The sequence below is a fragment of the Mesocricetus auratus genome, unplaced genomic scaffold, assembly GCF_017639785.1.
Source record: "Mesocricetus auratus isolate SY011 unplaced genomic scaffold, BCM_Maur_2.0 Super-Scaffold_15014, whole genome shotgun sequence".
Taxonomy (NCBI): Eukaryota; Metazoa; Chordata; class Mammalia; order Rodentia; family Cricetidae; genus Mesocricetus; species Mesocricetus auratus.
Genome location: NW_024429186.1, coordinates 58,722,275 through 58,744,373, shown reverse-complemented (window position 1 = coordinate 58,744,373; position 22,099 = coordinate 58,722,275). Strand labels below are relative to the sequence as shown.

General features: G+C 35.8%; 1 protein-coding gene across 10 annotated transcripts in view; it reads left to right on the top strand.

Annotated features, from left to right (window-relative positions):
* The window catches only part of Mipol1 (mirror-image polydactyly 1), a 258,732-nt gene that overhangs the window by 156,526 nt on the left and 80,107 nt on the right, over positions 1 to 22,099 (top strand). For all 10 annotated transcript variants that reach the window (XM_013120827.3, XM_040743048.1, XM_040743050.1 and 7 more), the window contains one exon: positions 10,748 to 10,842. In XM_013120827.3, the coding sequence (XP_012976281.3) occupies positions 10,748 to 10,842 (95 nt within the window). The remainder of the gene's footprint in view (positions 1 to 10,747; positions 10,843 to 22,099) is intronic.

Sequence of the window (22,099 nt, the reverse complement as noted above, 5' to 3'; positions counted from 1 at the left end):
TGCTGAGCCTTTGGGTTGTAAATTATAAATGAGAAAATGCAGGTTATCATCTCAGATAGTGAAGTGTGCAGTAAATTCTTATGCTGAAAAGCATTGAAATTGTTATGAAAAGCACTTAGGACTACCAGGGTATTTGTTCTGGGTTAGACCTAATCTTTTTTTTTTCAAAGGGGAAGACTTTAGAGGATTGTGTCACAGACAGATGTTTGCTACATGTCCATTGATGTTCATGGTTTGTAGAAGGGAAAGGGCATAATATACTTCCCTGGGAGATTTTAATTTTAAACAGAAGTGAACTTAGGAACTATGGCTTCAGAATAGGTTTTACTTCTGCTGTCCCTACTCAGGTCATCTGGAATATGAGAGGGCTGCCCTCCACTCCAGCAGAAGCTGTACATGGCTGGAGTGAAGGCTTAATGTTTGGTGACCACAACCTGTTCATTCCACAAACTAGAGAAACATGGCTGTCTGCTCTGCCACCCGGGTTCTGCAGCAGTAGTTAGTCAAGGGCAAGGAAAGTGTTGGCTGTCCAGTGTCAGGACAGAAAACAGCTAGCTGTTCTGCCTGTCGCTGTGCTGAGAAATTAGATCTTTACTTAGAACTGAGAAACAGTAGTTTTTAAGCAAAACTAAAACTTTGCTTTGCTAGTTATATATTGTATTAGCTTCTATATATTATATGATTCCCTGTAATTACAGAATCTTCTTATTACATATTCTCCTGCCAAGTTACTTTTATAGAAATAGTTTTTGTATGTCCATTTCTCTCTACTTCATAATTAATTATATGAGCATTACAGTTTCCCTTTAGGAGCCACAATTATATACCATGTAGTGAGAGTATTTATATAATGATTTTTATAGCAGACATCTATATAACCCACGTGGCAACCTAAATGATATTGATTTTGGAAATTTGTCTTTGTTCAATTTTTTATTACATCCACTTGTGCTGCAATGATTTATTTACATGTTATTTAAAGTTTATGTCCTTATTAATCGTCCTGATGCCTGACTGGGGCACTCAGTACTGATAATCAGCAGGCTTTTCTATTTAATTCTGGAAAAACAAGCTGCTTGTGATGACCCAAAAGAGCCACAAGGAAGGTTTGCGAAAGAGGGGTATTCAGCCAGCTCTAATCCTTGTTTTCAGAAAGGCAGTGTCTTAAGTGTTCTCTAATTAGTGAATACATATGGTTTTGAATTCTTGCAGACAACTTCATAGGACTGAGATGGTTTGCCTAGCTTCTTTACATCATTGTATTACATTTCTAGTAAGTGAGGTTTTAATATAAACATCTAAAATGCAAGATATAGAAAATGTAGTTTTAAGGTATGTAATCATTGTGATGTTATTGGTGTGATTTATTGGAATGTTTCTTTTAATATTACAATTAGAAACCTGAATATTACATGTCATAAGGTGATGTCTACAAAACTAAAGTGTGTTTCTTGATTTCTTGCTTGCTTGTTTGTTTTGCTGACCGCTTTGTATACATGAGATTTTTACTGCTCCGAGATAAAATCTTCAGTTTAGTAAAATTGCTTCTACCAGTCACCTAGGAAATATAAGCCAGAGAACAACACACTGGTATTTAGGCATACCAAGAGGAAATATATTGCTTCAGTGAACTGAATATAAAACATGATGGTGAAAACACCTGGAAATAAAAAAGAACAGATTTTAGCTATGCTTCTCTTTTTCAAAGAACTTAAGTGCTTAGCTATTATTGTTAGTACTAGAGAAGTTGGCAGTGACATTTGAAATATGATAAATAAAAGCCTACAGAATGTCTGCTTCTACTTTTAGCACTTGTCTGATTCCTCCTGCAGAAGTACATAATGGAAACTACCCTGCAGTTAATGCAACTCCAATATACCAACCTTACTTATTGTAATAAATGTGTTATCTATTACTGTGTAATGATAAACCCATGCTTATTGAAACTGCAAAAGTTATTGAAAAAGAGGAATGGGAGCTTTTTGCTGTTATCACCTGTATTATTAATTGGAGATAATTACTGAAGAGCAGCTGGCTGTTGGTTTTAGGGAGCATCAATTGTTCTTCTCACCCAGCTGTTAACTAATAAGGATCGTCAACACATCTGTTTCAACAGCTGGTAATTAACAAAAGCCTAATTGCTGCAACTCTTTTAGCATCCAGTCTGTGAAAAAGAAGTGATGTAGAAGAATATTATTTACTTGATGCTTTGCACTTTCTGAGACGAGTTTCCCTTTTTTCTCTTCTTCTTACATTTTTTTCTTACTTTGAACACCACTGCCTTTGTATGAAGCATTGAATGGCAGGAGCACACAATATGGTAATCCAGAGCTTAACTTTTCCAGATCTTTGTTGGTGTTTCTTATTGCAACATTTCTTTGCTAACTTAGAAGATAAAATGGATCAAAAGCATTTTGAGTAGTTCCATACAACAGTTAAAATCCGCAGCAGTGTGCCCTGGGCTGTGCTGCTGTGTGAGCATCCAAACGGAGACAAGGAAAGACAGAATTCTTTTCTGCCTTCACATGCACAACTCAAAAGCAATTTCCATATTGAGATGCCGAATTTCTCTTTAAATTATTGCATGTGTTGATTAGCCTGAAGTCAGTTGTAGCGAGCCCTCTCTTCTTCTAAGTTACCATCTCCTAAATACATTAGCTTACTTATTTTAATACCTTTATGTAAACTTGAAGTTTTTAAGAAAACCTAGTAGTGTATTTGTAAAATCTTGCTTCTCCTGCTATTATTTAAAATCTAAGCTGATTTTTTTAAAGTTTTATTTAAGTCAGAAAGCTTTGGGGTTTTCTTGTTGTTATTTACAATCAATCAGTGAATAGAAAATTTGTAGGCTTGAACCTTAACACCTGAATAAAACTAGTTTGCAAAAAATTATAAATTAATACTTTTCCTTAAATCTTTAATACTCTTAATTGTGGTCTGGTTCAGTATGATATATTTAATATAGTCTTGACAATAGAGAATTACAATTATGCTTTTATATATTTTTATTAATTATATATCAAAATCTTCAGTAGCCACTGTATATGTAATTGTAGCACACACACACACAAACACACACACACACACACAAACAAAGCTATCTGAATGCTATGAGGTGCATATTTATTAGAGATCACACAATCACATAATCAGGTTGATTTTTCCCCTTCAACACCATTATGAATTTGAGACTTTTCTGGTTACTTGGCAGTGATTATGATTCTTATATAATGTAAGAATCTGAAAAGTACTGAGCTAAGGTGATAGTCATGTTCACCTGGATACCCTTGCTTCTCTAGCTTTTTCAGTTGGCAATATTTTTGTGCAGGCTGTTAAGTAATTGATGTTGAAAAGTATAAAAGAAATTCTACCCAAGTGCTTGCCATGGACTGAATTGCAGATTGCATAATTTCATTTTTTTTCTGGCTAGACTATTTTAGTTCAGCAGGTGTTCAGGTGACGAAGTGTACAATAGATGTAATGCAAAAACGTACACGATCCTGAACAAATAAACAAAATTCTACTGGTTAAAAGTCTAACTAAATAGAAATGTACTGCATGTAGAAAAATGTTTATGACTGAAATGTAGAAGAGAATATATTGTCATTCGGGGAAATGTTTGCTTCTTGAGTTTAAATAAGACTTTAATTTTCTCTGTGTGCTCATGTTCTTAGGTGACACCACAGAGCTTAGTGAAAGGAATGTATCCTGACATGAGAGAGACAATAGGCTTTGTTAGGAACCTACATGCTAAGCATTCGCTCTACTATTAAGCTACACTCCCAGCCTAGGAACCCACGCTCTGATTGATACTTTTTTATATATATTGTTTTTTTCTTGAGGAAATTAACCTCAAGAATAGGTAATGTGGCTAGAACAAAATTCATTTATTTAATAGACACTCACTGATGATCATTATCAAAACACAGTCCAAGATTGGAGTCCTGTGAGAATTCTGAGTGCTTGTGAGAAAATAAGACAAATGTTTTGTGACCACTTTCTTCAAAAACAGAGAATTGTTCTTGGAATATGCTTTTGTGCCCCTTCCAGGTATAGTGGGTAGGAGTAGTTCACTTAGATTATTCATTACAATTGGCTACTGTTATTTGTTTATATGCCTCCTTGGAAAAATGCGTTTTTGTCATGTGTAGTTTGTCCTTGTGATTGTACACTTTACTCAGATGACTCTTCTTACCCCTCAGACTATATAGACTGTCTGATGCCAGGAATAAAGTTGGTTACTGCATGAGACTTTAGTCTACTTCATTTTTAGTATCTCAGTCTTCCAGCTTCATGCCACCAACTAGAGTGGTAAACAAATTATTGTAACACTTGATTAACATATATATGCATATATATATTCTTAAATGATAACTAGATAATATGTGAAACCTGTGAATTTCTTTGGTAATATTGTGCATGTCAGTAAGAATGACTTTCAGAAGAATAACCAAGAAGTCTCAGGGGCCAAACATGTATCTGATACCTAATTATCAACAATCATAAGGTCAGAATTAGTATTTCATGAAATAGGATTCATTAAGTATAAAGGATACAAGAAAGAGACATACATTGCGCAGATGAGTTAGCATGTACATGAATGGTTAAACACAAAACTTTTTAAATTTCTTAAAAAGAAAATTTGCAAACAATAAAGCTAAAAGGCGAACTACACATCTGACAAGTGAATAATATATAAAATTATAATAAACCCTACTTAAGAAAACAACCTGATAGAAAAGTAGGCAATAGACATTTTGCAATGGAGACAAGCATCAGCAGTAGATGTTCACCATCACTGATGATCAGGTATATGCCTAGAATAACAGTTATCCAAAAGTCAGAAGATGAGCACTAAGGATGTGTAGAAAAAGTACTTTGAACACTGCTGATAGGGCTGTAAATTATTATAACTGGTATAAAACGCAGGGTAAAGGTTCCCCATAATGTAAAAACAAAATTGCCACATAATCTAGCAGTCTCACTTCTGAGCATGTATCTTAAAGGAATGAAATCATACATCAGAAACAGATGCACTCCCACACTAATTGTAGTATTACAATAGCCAATACATGAAAATATGTATGATGTCTATCAGCCAATGAAGAAAAAGTGATAAATGCACATAATGGAATACTACTCAGGCATAAGTTACTGTTATCTCTGAACATGTGGATGAAAGTAGAGTGGGCTAATGTTGTGAATTAAGTAGCTGAAAAACACAAATGTCTTACAATCTTGTTCAAGTATTTCAGTTTCCTTATGTAAGCTTATGTAATTCATTAACATCATTTTTAATTATTTCTTTTAGTTTTGAAATTATAATTGTAACACTTCCCCCTTTCTTCCTTCCAAACCCTCCCATATACTCCTTTTTACTCCTTTTTAAATTCATGACTTCTTTTTCATTGTTTGTTGTTAATGTATGTATATGCATATGTATACATAAACATAGAAATATAACCTGCTCAGTCTCTATAATTTTACCTGCATTTAAACACCTAAATTTTTTCCTTTTTAAAAAATTTAAATTAGAAACAACCTTATTTTATATAACAATCCTTGTTCCCTCTCCCTCCCATCCTCCCATGCCTCCCACCAACTCCCCTCATCCCACTCCCCAGGGAATGTGAGACCTTCCATAGGGGATCATCAAAGTCTGTCACATCATTTGGAGCAAGACCTAGGCCCTCCTTCCCCACCCTCCCACCCCTGTATCTAGGCTGAGAGTATCCCTCTATGTGGGAATTGGCTCACAAAGTCCATTCATGCACTAGGAATAAATACTGGTTCCATCTCAAGAGGCCCCATAGATGCCCAAGCCTCCTAACTGACACTTAAGTTCGGGGGACCTGGTTCGATCGTATGCTGGCTCCCCAGGTTTCTGGCTGGGGTCCATGAACTCCTTACCCATTGTTCAGGTCAGGTGTTTCTGTGGGTTTCCCTAGCCTGGTCTTTACCCCTTTGCTCATTACTCCTCCATATCTACAACTGGATTCCAGGAGTTGAGCTCAGTGCTTAGCTGTGGATCTCTGCTTCTAAACACCTGATTTTTGAAGTACCAAATTCTGCCTAGTGTTTAGACTGTAATGGTTAAGGGCAAGGAGTCTTTTGAACCCAGAGTGCTGAATTCAAATTCTTGTTCTATCATTGAGTAATAAACTGATGTTTTGTAAGTTACATAATAATCTTCTGTTTGGAAAGTGGAAATAGGAGTTACCATGATGGTGCATTGTAGAAATAAGTAAATGACTCCATAGAATGCTGTTTGCTGTGCAGTATTTTCATTTTGTTATGGATGCATATAAAATTATAACATACTATGATGTTTGGGAAACCTGGATTTCTTTCTATACCCCCTTTCTTGTTGCTAAAATATCCACACAGTTAATGATACTGTTCTCTCTTATTTTATTCCCTTCCAAAATTGTAGAAATAACATTTATGCCTTCAGTAAAAGCATTCAATTTCCCCACTATGTCAAATTCAATAACATCTTATACTTAAATCTCTTATAAACTTCATAATAGTGAGAACTATGCAGAAGCTGTATAGCCAAGAAAGAGGATAGAGCAATATGTGCCTGAGAAAGCAAGGCTGTCTTTTTTTCTTTACAATTATTAATATATTGCACATAATTATTAAATGGTGTATATGCCCTATCTTGGTCCACAGTGATTTTCTTGGTAAAGATACTCAGTATCACAAGAAAACCCAGAAACTACTTCACAGAGGCTCGTTATCCTTGGTCTGAGTCAAAAAGTATTGAGCTTAAAAGGGAGAGTGATGCTGAAGATTTATTTTCTTCACCTGTTTGGTAGCTATTTACTACCTCTCCAACTCCTAACTCACCAAGTTGGTGATTCAGCTTTTTTCCTACGATTTATTCACCAACAGCACATTAAAGCATTTTCTATGCTCTGGGTATATTTTATGTATTTCATTTGTTTTATTATATTTTATTAGTATCGGCACCTTGAGAATAGATTTTAGCTTACCCCACTTTGTAGGTGAGAAATGGAATACCAGATTGCCTGCACAGACAGCTTGCACGGAGGGACCAGGATACCCCAAGTTTCTGGTTCCACAGACCTTGTCATGCTGTGTTTCTACCATACTTCCAACACTCTGTCTCAGTTCTGTGAGTCATGCTTCCAGTCAAGGATAAACTTCAATTATTAGTATGATAATTTCTGTTTCCACAATCGCCTGTTTTCTCTCTCATGTCAGATCACCTCATAGATCATTGAACAGTGCATATATTCTCTTTGAATGAAGGATTCAATTGTGTCCATTTTGGTAAGTCAAAAGTCACCACATGAGGGTAAAATACAACCACTAAAAATGCTCTAAAGAGCTTTACACAATGTATTGAGCAAACAAAGTCTGTCTCTGAGAAGGAGCTGTAAATGAAATCTGACTTTTATCATTTTGATAATGGTTTTCAATTTTTAGGTTATGTTTTTGCCAGCATTTAAGTTACATGTTATCTACTGAATTCTTCTTCTGCTTGCAAGTTTGAGAGCTAAAATCCTACATGATGTATAGCCCTTGCTTGAACAATCATCTAGACCCATCTTTAAAGACATTCAAGAAGATGTCTTTAGATACGTTCATAGTCATCACAGAGTTCAATATACTTAAGGTTATTTGTAAAAATTATGAGTTTAAAAATTAGCATACTCTTAAATTATGTCATATTAAAGTGTGGTCTTATAAAACAAACAATGCTTTATGAATATTTCTGTTCTAATTTCAGCCTACTTTTTAATTAGCTGTGAAACCTTGGACAGGTTCCAAGTGTTTGCAATAGCAACAATTTCCTTATCATGAAAACAGAAGACTGTGTTACCTCTAAGGCGCTTCCCAAATCTGCATCCTGACTCAATTTAATTTGTCATCGTGCTCCTTTATTTAGTAGATGTCATGAAGACAAGGAGCTGCCTGTTCTCTGTCTTGAAGAGTGGTTTGCATTAATTGATCTTGGTGATACCAAAGGAAGGCTGAACTATTTCAGACTATAACTATTAAAAACACATTGAAACCAAACATAAAAAGATTTCAAAGTAAGATAAAGATCCTTATCCATAATAGCAACAGTAAATATTGTTCAGTTCTGTGAAAACTATAATCCTGCATTTATCTGCAACTTCAAACTGCTAGAAAAGACTTACTATCAACGTGTATTTCCTTTCTGTTGTAGTAAATGGCTGTCCTATTCCAACCACAGTACTCAAAATAGGTATATACATTAGCACTAGGCAACCAACAAGTCTTTATTATTTCAGGTATCATAAAAGGACACGGAATGTGGAAAATGCATTATGATTAATCTGGTTGTCAGTAATTCTGTTGCCTAATGGTGATTTGATTCATCATTTAAGCTGGAAATAATGTGGATCATCCTATTGTTTGTTTGAAAGGATAGACTGTAGTAATGTCTTTCAAGCACTTGGTACCATCTCATCCCGTAAGAGAAATTCAACTGCTAACATCCTTCCAAGATGGAACCTTTAACATTGTTTCAGTGAAATCACCAAGTTTTGTGATAGCGTCATGAAATATATAAATATACACACCATAAGACCCAGAAATTCTGCTTCTAGGCAGCTACTCAAGAAAAATGAAAATGGCATTTATACAGATATTTATAGCAATTGTATTAATGACTTCTAAAATAAAAGTAAAATGTCAGTCAACTGGTGAATAGATAGTCACATTATGGCTCTCAGTGTAGCATTGCTCACTGGTTATAAAGGCAATAATGTAGATTCATCTCAAAATATATTAAGTAAAATAAGCTAAAGAAGGCAAAGATATAGGGAGGGACAAAGGTTAAGTATAAAAGGAGGCTAGTGACTACATTGGTGCTCCATGAGACATATGGAGATAATGGGAATGCTTTGTTTCTTGAATGTGATGCTTGTCACGTGACCACGCTTGTTGGTCAGAATTTACAGAAGAAACCAGGTGTAGTGGCTCATGCCTGTAGTGGAACCATTGAAAAGCTGAAGAGAAGACTGCCTTATGGTCAAGACCTAGGCTGAACTGTGTGTACCAGAACATCCTCACCAAAAGTTCTTACTCTGCCTCATAAAAATACAGATAATAGGTTTGAAATCAATGAGTTTAACTTTCTGGAACTTACAACTCGTAAGCCTAATTATTAAAATCTGTTTGAATACTTACTTGATGTCTTTATATATGTTTCACTTTCATGGAATTTGATCTAAAAATAAGACTGTAATTAGAAAAGGTACAAAAATACAACCAATAAAATATGCCTAAAGGATAAAACTACAGTAAAGTAGAAAAACATTTTTAACATGGAAATGAGAGTTTATTTTGAATGTTTTTTCCTAGTTTGTGGGATATCTCACCTATAGCTATGAATATAGAAGATTAAAGCAATCATTCAAACTTTTTAAATTTAATTACAGAATAAATCTGTAAGAATTCCTTAGCCCAGATAGAAAATAAACTAATATCTTGTACCTAAACTTACATGCAAATATCCAGACTGCTGAATGCTTTTGTAATTTTCAATTATTAAAATAGAAAAGTTGCATTATCTAGTGTTCATTTTCATTACACTAATTAATTTTCTCATAATTGGGTTTTTATTATTTTTCTTATTTACTACATTCTTATGCAGGAAACTAATTCCACTGAAATCATATGCATTCAACAAAATGCTGAAACTCCAGACTTTAAATTACTTTTAATTATTGACAGGGTTGTTTTCAAGGTTTGAAACAATTGCATGTTCACTGTCAAAGACTATTTAAACTCAAAGAGAGCATTTTCATGCAAATTAAACTTTGAATAAATAATACTAAAACTTGACTTACTAGTGCCATATTTTTAAAGTAATCATTTCTTAAAATTGTGGGATTGGTGGTCGGATCATGGAAAATTATTTTAAAATTACAACATTGAGCTTTACCAAAATAACAATTGAGGTAATAGTTCACTGCAAAACGCTAGGAGAAAAATACCTTGTAAGTTTATGCCACGAAAGACTGATAAATCTATAAGAAATAGAAACGTTTACCTTTTTCCAAATATCACACTATGTATACATACATGAAAATACCTCAGTTCCCATTAAGATGTATGATGATTATGTTTTACCAGCTAAAATACTCTCAATTTAAAATTTTGTAGGCTTTATTGCCTATGCTTTAAGATTACATCCTCAACAAAGTATCTCTAGCAGTGAAAGTTGCCATCAATCTAATTTTTAGAGAAAAAAATTTCCTTGCAGAAAGGGATTGAAAGAGTTAAGTTATATCTGTAAGAATCAGGTCATAGTTTTGTGTATCAAAGATAGCTTGACAACATACTTAGAATTTTCTGAGTTTTACTGTTAATAAAGTTAAAAGAAAATCTAGTGAGATCAGGCAGTGGAGCCACATTAAATTTGTATCTGAAATGCCCATTGTGCTTATCTCTACTGTAGACACTTCTCTGAACCCATGTTCCACATTCTGAGTTCTGTGTATAAAGTTAAACATTGCAGAAGGGCATATCTGATAATACAGATAAAATAAGGTTGAAGCTTAGTAACTAGCAAAGTTAATACACTTACTAAATTTTGTCTTTAGTATTTCTATTAACAATATCTTGGACTATTTTGTGGGAATTTTTGACTGCTAAAAATGTGGCTACAATTTTAAACTAACAAAGGTTAACTCATATTCACACTTAATCCTGTGTTTTAACATGCCAAAACTAATATTTGCAGGCAAAATTACTATCAATGAAGCAAGCCAGAGAGACTGCAGTTGAACAATACAGAAGGCTGGAAGAAGAAATACAGACATTACGAGTTTACTACAGGTAAAACATTTTATACTTCAGTTCAAGTAAATATTGTTTGAGAAACTCCTGTAACTGATATTGTAATTGTGGCTGAAGAAATTCCTCAATTAAATTAAACTCTAAGGATTTAAAGGATTTTTATAGTATTTAAATGACCTAGGACATAATTTTTTACCTTTAATTCTTACATAGGTAACCTTTAAGTTTATACCATTAAATTTACATCATTCTTTAAATAATCAGTTGTATAAGTGAAGGCTGGTTAAATGAAGTGTTTGCTCATCTAAATGCCACCTCTAAAATTGTGTGTGTGTATATATATGTGTGTGTATATATATAGATAGATGTACACACACACACACACACAATGTATGTTATATAACATGAGCTTTGCCTTTTATAATATGCTATGAGAAATTGTTATGGAAATGTCACTAAAGATACTTAACAGAATTATTTCATTTCCATTCTAGGACTAGTTATAAAAAGTTCATACTATATAATAAGGATAAATAATTGTCTTATGATACTTTTGCTTCTGGTTTCTGTGGGATGTATGAGAGAAGTATTTTGGGTTAAATGTAAAATATTGCATTTTCTTGGTGGAAATGATAAAAGAAATTGATCTACAATGTTCTGTTTGGTTCTTGAATACTAAGTCTAGTATCTTCCCAGCAAAAAAAAAAAAAAAAAAACATCTGCAGTGGTTGATTTTGTGTGTGTGTGTGTGGCTTGAATTGTTACTCCCTGAAAACTAGGCTGAACTTCCATAACTTCTTAATGTGATCTTATTTGAAATAAAGTCATTGTAGAGGGAAATTAGTAAAAATGTGGCCATTTGGGTGAGCTTTAATCCTCCATGATAGGTATTTTTATAGAGAGGAAACTTGTACCCTGAGTCAGATAGACACGGAGGAAATACATCATGAAGATACACAGGCAAAGAACAGCCACGTAACAGAAATGATGCAAAAGATTGCCACCAAAATGCAAACACCTAGTTTGTCTAGGAAGACAAGCAGCCAACGCAGAAAGTGAGTCCACCTGATACCTGATTTTGGTCTTTTTGTATCCTTAACATTAAATTTATAGTACTTTGTTACAGCATCCATAGAAAACTGACACACTTGTAAAATGTCACATGTGTTTGGGTGGTTAATTTGCTTCTCAGTGTCTGTGGAAGAGTACACAGGTAGACAAACCATAATATGACATGAGGGACATTTTAAGCTTTGACAATTTTTCTCACACATACACATAGCCCATTATAATGTAAACACATATTTTTGACAATTAGCTACAGTATTACATGTTCCAACACAGTGAAAATTGGACTAAGTACAAACCCTACTTAATGAGTTTGTGATATACATTTCAAAGTCATAGAAATCGTAAAGGCAGAGATTTTATAAAGCATACTCAAAAAGACGCTTCCTCCTGCAGCAGATGAGAATAAATACTGATCCCTACAACCAGACAGTATGCAAAGTGAGAGACCATGAAACTCTCAGCCCTAAATGAGCTGTCTCCATCGATCCCTTCCCTCACTGCTCAGGGACCCCTGTGAAAGAGAAGGCAGAAGAACTGCAAGAACCAGAGGGGTTGGAGGACACCAAGGAAGCAGGGCCCTCTAAATCAACAGGATCCATGCCCGTATGAACTCATAGGCTGAGGGAGCATGCACAAGGCCCGCATGGGTTAGCACCAGTTTGGCCCTAGAGCTGAAAGGAGTGGACATGTGCTCCATCCCTAACCCAGAAGCTATCTCCAGTTGATAACTATGTGCTAATAAAAATGCAGTTTTCTCCAAGGGAGTCTCCCTGGGGAAGGAAACTTACTCCTATGGGTAGGCTGCATGCACAGTGGTAGATGGCCAGCAGGAAATGACTCACTGACATCTTTGGAGGTTCCTTGTCTCACAATGTCATGTCAGGGCTTTTTCTTTTTTTAATATTTACTCTTTTTTTATTTTTTGTTCTCTTTTTACCCTAACATCCTTTATGTATATATTGTATATATTCTAGCTTCTGGTTTTGTGTTTTAATGGGATTCCAGAGAGTTGGTCTCTGCATCTGTATCTGTTCTCGTGCCTTTTCTTGGGCTCTTTCCTTCTGTTTCCTTGTTTTGTCCTGTCTCAGTGTGTTTGGTTTTTTGTTTTAATTGAATTTAATTATTATCCATTAGAGCCTGTTTCTTTTCTTATGAGAGACAGAAAGGGGTTAGATACAGATGGGTCAGGAGGTGAGGTGAAACTGGGGGGAGAAGAGGGAGAGAAAACTATAATCAGGATATATTACATGAAAGTATCCATTTTCAATAAAAGAAAAATGTACTCAAAAAGAGTAAAAAAAATTGGATTTTCAAGACAGGATTTAATCCATGTATCCCTGGCTGTTCTGGAACTTAATCTATAGACCAGGCTGACCTGCTTTTGAGATTAAAGGCATACACCACCACCATTCAGCTAACAGTAAAATTCTTAATTTTTCTACATGTGTGTCTCAATCTACCTTATATGAACTGTGTAACTTTGTAATATATGTACACACACACACACACATAAGCAATGCCTAGAGTGGGTAATTTATAATGCAATGAACCCTAGTGGGGGCTTTGATGCTGATTCTTCCCATAGCACATAGCAGAAGGGATAAGAAGGGTTAAGAGTGAGTGTAGTAAAGGAGTGCAACTTGCTTTATGCAAACGCACACACACACAGTTAAAACACTGTGCAGTGTAAGTATTAATAGTGTTACATACACGATTTCATAATCCCTTTTTAAGATTTATTTTTATTTGTATGGGTGTTTTACCTGCAGGTATGTCCACCACATGCTTGTCTGGCACCTGTGAAACATAGAATAGGGTTTTGGATTCCTCAGAACAGGAGTTACAGACAGTTGTGAGCTAACATGTGGGTCCTGGAAGCCATGCCCAGGTCTTCTGGAAGAAGAGTCAGTGCTACACTGAACCATCTTTCCAGCCCAAAACTTTTTTCTTTATTGGGATATAAAACAACTAGTAAGTAAAGGAATCATTAGCACAGAAATAGTTATTTTCTCTGACTTTGTATGCAAGAATGATACTATTTACATCCTCAATTTACACAGTTTTCTTTTCCTCATAATAATAACAACTTGTAAAACTAAACATCAACATGTCTCTCTCAATTGCTCTTCATTATTCTATAGAATGACTCAACCCTCTTTAAGAGGATCTTATAAAATATTTTGTTATTAATGTTTGTTCCCAGCAAGAGACAAGAAACTAATGTAAGAATCGGTCTGTCAATTGTAGTTTGTGGGTTTCAGATTTTATAAACATTTCTATCCATTAAAAGCTTTATATTTTGTTAAATAAACAAACAGTATCTCCCTTAACACTCATAATCAGCATAGTTTTAGTTCCATATGTGTCAGTTGATTCATACATGGATAATCTTTGTCATTTCTTAAAACTCTTCATTTGTTCTTTGACAGTTCACAACACATGCGCATGCATGGCACATGCAGTCTGCACTTGGATCATATTGTCCCCCATTATCCTGCCTTTTCCTCTTCCACCCCAACAGGAAGAGGGGTGGAAGTTGCCAAGAAGTTGCCCTCTTATTTCCGTTAGTGTTCTGAGTGTTGTTTTGTGTCCCACTGTCTCAGATTAGGACTGCCTTATGAGCATGAGAGGGAGGAAAGGCAATTTACCAGAGGCTGCCATTGAGGAATATGATTTCCCACATCTTAGCAACCATTAATTGCTGGTATAACAGGATGCTAATATATAGAAGACCGCAGATAGATCCTTATCTACTGCCATGCAGAAAACTTAAATCCAAATGAATCAAAGACCTCAACATAAATACAGCCACACTGAACCTCTTAGAAGAGAAAGTGGGAGGTACCCTTGAACAAACTGGTATAGATACTGAGACTGACAATTAATAAATGGGACCTCCTGAAACTGAGAAGCTTCTGTAAGAAAAAGGACACAGTCAATAAGACAAAACAGCAGCCCACAGAATGGAAAAAAATATTCACTAACCCCACATCTGACAGAGGACTGATTTCCAAAATATACAATGAACTCAAGAAGCTAGCCACCAAAATATCAAACAATCCAATTAAAAAGTGGGTTACAGAATTAAATAAAGAATTCTCAATAGAGGAATCTAAAATGGCTAAAGTACACATAAGAAAGTGCTTAACATCCTTAGCCATCAGGGAAATGCAACTCAAAACAATGTTGAGATTCCATCTTATACCAGCCAAAATGCCTAAAATCAAAACCACCAATAACAGTCTATGCTGAAGAGCATGTAAAGAAAGAGAGACACTCCTCCATTGCTGGTGGGAGTGCAAACTTGTATGACCACTTTGGAAATCAGTATGGAGATTTCTCTTAAAAATGGGAATCAGTCTACCTCAAGATGCAGCAATTCCACTATTGGACATACACCCAAAGAATGCACATTCATACAGCAGGGACATATGTTTAGCTATGTTCATAGCAGTGTTGTTTGTAATAGCCAGAACCTAGATGGCCCTCAACTGAAGAATGGATGGAGAAAATGTGGTACATTTACACAATAGAGTATTACTCAGCGGAAAAAAAACAATGAAATCTTGAAATTCACAGGCAAATGGATGGAACTAAAAGAAACCATCCTGAGTGAGGTAACCCAGTCACAGAAAGACAAGCAGAGTATGTACTCACTTATATGGATATTAGACATAGCACAAAGGACTACCAGCCTACAAACCACACCACCAGAGAAACTAGGAAACAAGGAAGACTCCAAAAGAAGAACACATGGTCCCCCCAAAGAAGGGAAGGGGGCACAAGAACCCCTGAACAAATTGAGAGCACTGGAGGGGGGAAGTAGAGGTGGTCGGAAGGGGAGGGGTGAAGAACAGGAGGGATCAGGAGGACTCTGATGGGAGGAATAGAGAAGGGCAAGAAAGGAGATACCTTGAGAGAGGGAGCCAGCATAGGTTTGGAGAGAGGTCTGGCACTGAAGAAATGTTCAGGGATCCACAGGGATGTCCCCAACTAAGAATTTAGGCAGTGATGGAGAGGCTGTCTTTGATGCCCTTCCCCTATAATGAGATTGATGACTACCTTGGTTGCCATTCCTAGAGCCTTCATCCAGTAACTCATCGAAGCTGAAGTAGGCACCCACAGCTAAACACTGTGCCATACTCCTGGAATCCAGTTTTGGGAAGGAAGGAGAGATGAGCAAAGGAGCCAAGACCATGCAGGAGAAACCCACAGAAACAGTTGACCTGAACTAGTGAGAGCACAGAGACCCTAGTCATAAATCTGGGAACCAACATAGGACTGAACTAAGCCCTCTGAATGTTGGTTCCAGCTGGGAGGCCTGGGCAGTCTATGGGACTTCTAACAGTGGAGCCAGTGTTTATCCCTAGTGCACAGATGGACTTCGGGCACCCATTCCCTATGGAGGGTTACTATTGCAACCCAGATATGCAAAAGAGGGCCTAGGCCTTCCCCTAAATGTGTGATGGACTTTGATGGTTCCCCCATGGAGGGCCTCACTATCCATGGAGAGTGGGATGGGGTGGAGGGGGGTTGATGGAAAGCATGGGAGGATGGGAGGGCAAGGGAATGGGAGGACTGATATGGAAAATAAGTTTGTTTCTAAAATAAAAAGGAAATACAAAAAAAGAAGACCCCCCCAAAAATGAATTGTTTACAATACACCTTATAAGTGCAACAAATGCTTTCTCAGTATAATATTTATCCCTGTGTCAGCTATTTATTCTGGAATAGTTAATCTACTTATTCTCACTGAGCCTTCACGAAATACCAACTCTTCTATTAGTCTTTTCCTGCTCTTTCTGCAGAAGTGATTTCATTCTGTCTAGAACTCCTGTGATATTTATTCACAGTGTTTCTCTCAGAATATATGCTCCATGCTCCTCAGTGTCATAATTACATGTGTGTGTTTTAATTTCCCTGCTAGTCTTTTTGTTCATTATATTATGGCAAGTCTTCTGTACATATGTGTCAATTAATAAAAACTCAAAATTTAACACTAGATTGAAAAATTTCTTCAGAATAAGTTTCTTTTGCACAGCAGTTATCTGTGCAATAAATATGACAATTCAACTATAAATTTATGAATGAAATTATTGAATATAACACTAACCTAGCCCATTGTCAAGGTTAGTTATTTATAGAGATAAGAGACATATTAGTGAGACAAGTATCACCTACCATCACTGTTTCTCTTTTTTTCCTGAGCTTACAGTGTTCATATTTGAAAAACATTATCAAAAACTCTTCACTTTTACCCTTTCTTGAAATTTGGAATTTTAAGAAGTCTTGAGGGGGAAAAAAGCCTGTCAGTGTTCAGTGAAACGCTATTTACTGTGAGACTAATTAGAATCTCTCCCCATAATGTTTCCTGAGTCCTCACATAGTTAAAATATATATATATATACATATATATATATAACGTGTTGACATAATAAGAGCTAGAGATCTAACAGCTTTAGAAGCTTAGAGTGGTGGCTTGGCATGTTTGTCAGCACCCTCCACAGAAATGAGAACAAAGTCCGTGCTAGGAAGAGAAAAGAGACTTACTGAAGGGAAGTAGTTCAACAGCTGTGGGCGCTGTGAAACCTTCAGGGAAGCCAGCAAGGCTGAAAGCAGGAGAGAGCTCATGCTGCACTTGTGAGTCCTGAGAGGCCTAATTTCTCCTTCCTTTCATCTTCCTCAATGAGGTCTAATTAGAAAAGACTTACTCACACCATATAAAGGAACTCGCTTTCCCGAGTCTCCTGATCTAAATGGCAATCACTTCTGAAGCACAGCAGTAACCAGAGTGACATTGACCAAACATCTGGGTGTTCTATGTGGGTGGGTAAACATGCTCCTGGAAACCACTGGTTGACAAATGAAAATATCCAGTAACAGGGGTAGACTGCCTCCCTACAAGTTTTTGGTCAGGAAGCCCCCAGAATTCCCCAAAAGAGTATAGTCAAGGGCCACTGCTGTTGGCTGCCACAAGAACTAAATGATAAGACCTTATTGCTAAAGATAAAGAGAAGAAAGGAATTTCCTTTCTGCTGGCTAGCCTTCACAAAGTCAGAAGGTACTGCTGAGGGATAAATGCTTTTAACAGTCTTTTTAGCTATATGCAGCAATACCAAAATGGGTTCACTGCTGCAATAGTAGCAAGCCTATTACGGGTTTGACCAACTACTTCACTTTTGGGTTTGGTGCCCAAAGGAAGGAATTTACAGCTGGTATTATAAACCCAGCCAAAAATTCATGGCTAGGAGGTCACAGGCCCTAGTCATGAATCTGCTGTTATTGCTTTGATAACTGGACATGACGTACCTATCGAATTACCTTCTGAGTAACAATGATTATAAAATCGAAGACCCAAGGATAACTCTACATAACAACAGACCCCTGAGTTTTAAGAAGCAAAAAAAAAAAAAAGACAGTCTTCAATAAGTAGTGCTGGTCAAACTGAATGATTGTATGCAGAAGAATGAAAATTGATGTATACAAAACTCAACTCCAAGTATAGTAAAAACTTCAACATAATTCAAGATGCCTTACATCCTTACATCTGATGGAAGAGAACGTGGAAAGTAGGCTTGAATTCATTGGGTACAGAAAAGGACTTTTTGAACAGGACACTGACAATACAACCTCTAGTTATCTCTATACTTGTTCATTTCTTAATGTTTCCACTCTTGGCTCACTCCAGCCACACTTAATTATTAGCGCAGACATTTCTCAGTATGTTTTCTGTCTTCCGTTCACCCAGAAGGTCACTGCAGTTAGTTTTGTTGTTGTTGTTATTGCTTTATTCAACTTTTTGTTTAAGTATTCCTGACCACACTATCTAAAAGAGCCTGTACTGTACCCTCATTATATCCCTTTTAGCTATTGCCCTTTTCTCTTTTCCATGGTCGTGCCTCCCAACATTAGACTATATAGTTTTTGTTCATTGTTCTCTAAATTCTTCAAAAGAAACTTTTTTAATTTAGTTCATTGTGATATTCGCCAATAGATGACTAATTGGTGTATCTTTGATGCTGAACATATCTTTTATGGAGGGTGATAAATATATATGATCTCAAGGAACTACTAGATGGTGCCTTGGGAGTGAAACTGAGGCTACATGCTTACTATAAAATGTGTGGTAGATAATAAGAAGGAAATTTAACTTTTATTTCTTAGATGAACTGGTTTTATTTGTGTGCAGTGCTTCCATCAACAATTTAAAAAATGGGTTTATAAGACACTGATCCCTGAAAGACTTCAGAAATTATTACTATCTACAAATAACCTATACAGAAATAAGGACCTATGAAAACTGTGTTTTGTTAATATTATACCTTACAATGAGGAAAAATAAAAGAAAGCGTTAAGGAGATGACTCGTTGTGTTAAAGTGCTTTTTCTGGAAACATGGAATCCTCAGTTTGAATCCCCAGAGCCAAGTTAAAATGTGTTTCTGTAACCTCAGTACTTTTACAAGAAAATGCGAGGCAAAGACCTGCAGATCTCCTGGAGGTCTGGACCAGTTAGCCTGGAGACAGGAGAGTGGGGTGGGAAAAGAGGGACAGAAAGGGAGAGGGAAAGGAGAGAGAGCATCTGTTATAAATAAGATGCAAGTGAGGACCTACACCCAACATTGACCTGTGACTTCTGCACACCCGTCATGGCATACACATGCTTACAGTCACACAACCGAATATAAATAAACACACAATGGGCACATGCATTCACTCGTGTGTGTGTGTGTGTGTGTGTGTGTGTGTGTGTATAAAGAGATTCACAGGAATAGTATACCATTTTGTTTACAACAATTTTTTTATTAAAGAGGAATAGCATTATCTGAACTACACAGTATTTTTCTTTCATGTTCTTATTTTTACACTGATTTTATTCAGTTAGTATTAGCAATGTGATGAAGTTTTAAACTCCAGAACGAGTTTACACAAGCAAATTCATATGTATCATAAAGGAGTATATAAATAAGTTAGAAACCCATTTAGCCAAACTATAACAGCTGGTTCCACCCAGTATGCAGATTAGATTATTTTGGTACTTCCCTGTTTGACTGCATATTGAAAAAGTTTGGAAAGCTATAAAGCAAAATATTGATTCCTGTATCCTATAAGCCCAGAGAGTCATTTACTGTTTGATTGACTGACTGACTAAAAATTTCATTAATGAGTATTATATTTATCCCATCCCCCATCCCTGCCTGCCCTCCAGTTTCTCCTATGTCCTTGTTACTCTCTCACAGATTTGTGTGCTCTCTTCTTTAATTATAATTGTTTCATATATATATAAATTTGTAAATTCAGGCTACTGAAATCATTTAACATTGGTCAGATATGTTTAGGGCTGACCTCTTGGGATAAGGTAACTTGTCATGGCACTTGTTGTGGAGAAGACTGATTCTCCCTCTCTCAGCAACCATTAATTGCCTATATATCTTCTTCTCTGTGTGTAGCATTATGAGAATATCCTCACCTACATTGGCATCTTCTTTGAATTGTTATTTTTTTAAAGGTCTTATTTAGGCTACCAGATTACTTACATTTCCAGGGAGAAATGAGGACTGTAACCATTTGTAGAGCAAAAGGGTGTCTTTTTAAAAAATTCAACCCAAGCCAGGTATGGTGATGCACGCCTTTAGTCTCAGCACTCAGGAGGCAGAGACAGGTGGGTCTCTGTATTCAATGTCAGCCCAGTCTACAGTGTGAATTCTAAGACAGCCAAGGCTACACAGAGAAACCCTGTCTTGAAAAACCAACAACAATAACAATAACAATGACCAGAAATGACAATGGAAATATACAGTTCCTCTGGCCCTTGGGAAACTTCACTTAGTACAGTTAGAGTTTTAGCAAATGTGAAATATAAATAGAAATTTCATTTATTTAGTGTACACTAATAAGTGCATTAAAATGTTTATTAACTAGTTAAAATATATGACAAATTGAAATGATAACTAATAATTGGAATTGCTAAAGAACATTTTGATTATTAATTTCAAAAGCAGTGAGTCACAGTGGTAGCACACAGTACAAGGTATAATAAGCTGACATCTTTAAGCTACCTTGATTTATATAAACTTTTTAATGCCACTGCTATCATAAAGAGCCAAGTCAATATTGACTAAGGATGCAGATGATGGTTCAGTAATACCAGGCAGGACAAGCGGTACTGCCAGACATACTGGCTTTTTCAGTGTTGTTTTGCCATGAGTCATTTCTACATGGAAAGTCTCCCAGAAGGATGAATGTTTACATGCAGTTAGATATTTAAATGTATAAATGTTCCAGGTTCAATTACATGTGAAGTAGATAGATTTTTTTTTCTCTTTAGATCACAAAGTACTTGCTCTACAGAGTTAACAGTGGTGTTAGCAAAAGTTCATTACTCAAAATGGATGTAATAGTTTTCCCATAATTACAAACAAAAAAACAGATTATGTTAAGTCATATAAATTTAAAGTTAATATACTCCACTTAAAATTCCAAACTTAAGATATGAAACTTGAGTTTATTGTGGCTTAACCTGCTATCATGTTTTCAAGTTTTAGATAGTTTATATTATGTCTTCTTCCTTTTGTGTTTATAAGGATTCATGTCCATTAGCATTCAATTAGTAAAATACCAATGATTTCCTCAAATTGTTTCTGACTGAAATCACAAATATACAATATTTAATTTCTCTGTGAAACAGCCAGGAATTTCAGAAGTATAAGCATTATAAATATAGTTTTATTAGATAATACTCAGAATAATTTACTTTATTTCATGAAAATTCTAATTTTTCTCTCATTTGGTTAGCTATTTTGAAAAACATTTTTCTAAGACATCAATGGTATGAGACAAAGTAAAGTCATTGTTATAGGAAGCTGCACACTGATAGCCTTAGAATCTGACATGGAGATGGCATCACAGTCCACTGCTTCAAGTTGCTGTTAGCTCATCTTTTTGTAGGTAAACATTTTATTTTGCATTTGTTCTTTTCATATGGTATAATGTTTTAATTCAGAACTAACACTACAGTAAGACAGATGGTGCATGTTCTTTCTAGAAAATGACCTTTGACAAGTAATTAACCTCTCAAAGCCTCAATTTCCTGACATGTAAAATAAGAATTCTAGTCATCCTGCCTCATTGTAAAGAATAATCAAATGAAACAATATATTGGCAGTACCTGGGTGGTAAACACAGAAAGGTGACTGAGCTATCATCATGGTCTGACATAAAATTTAG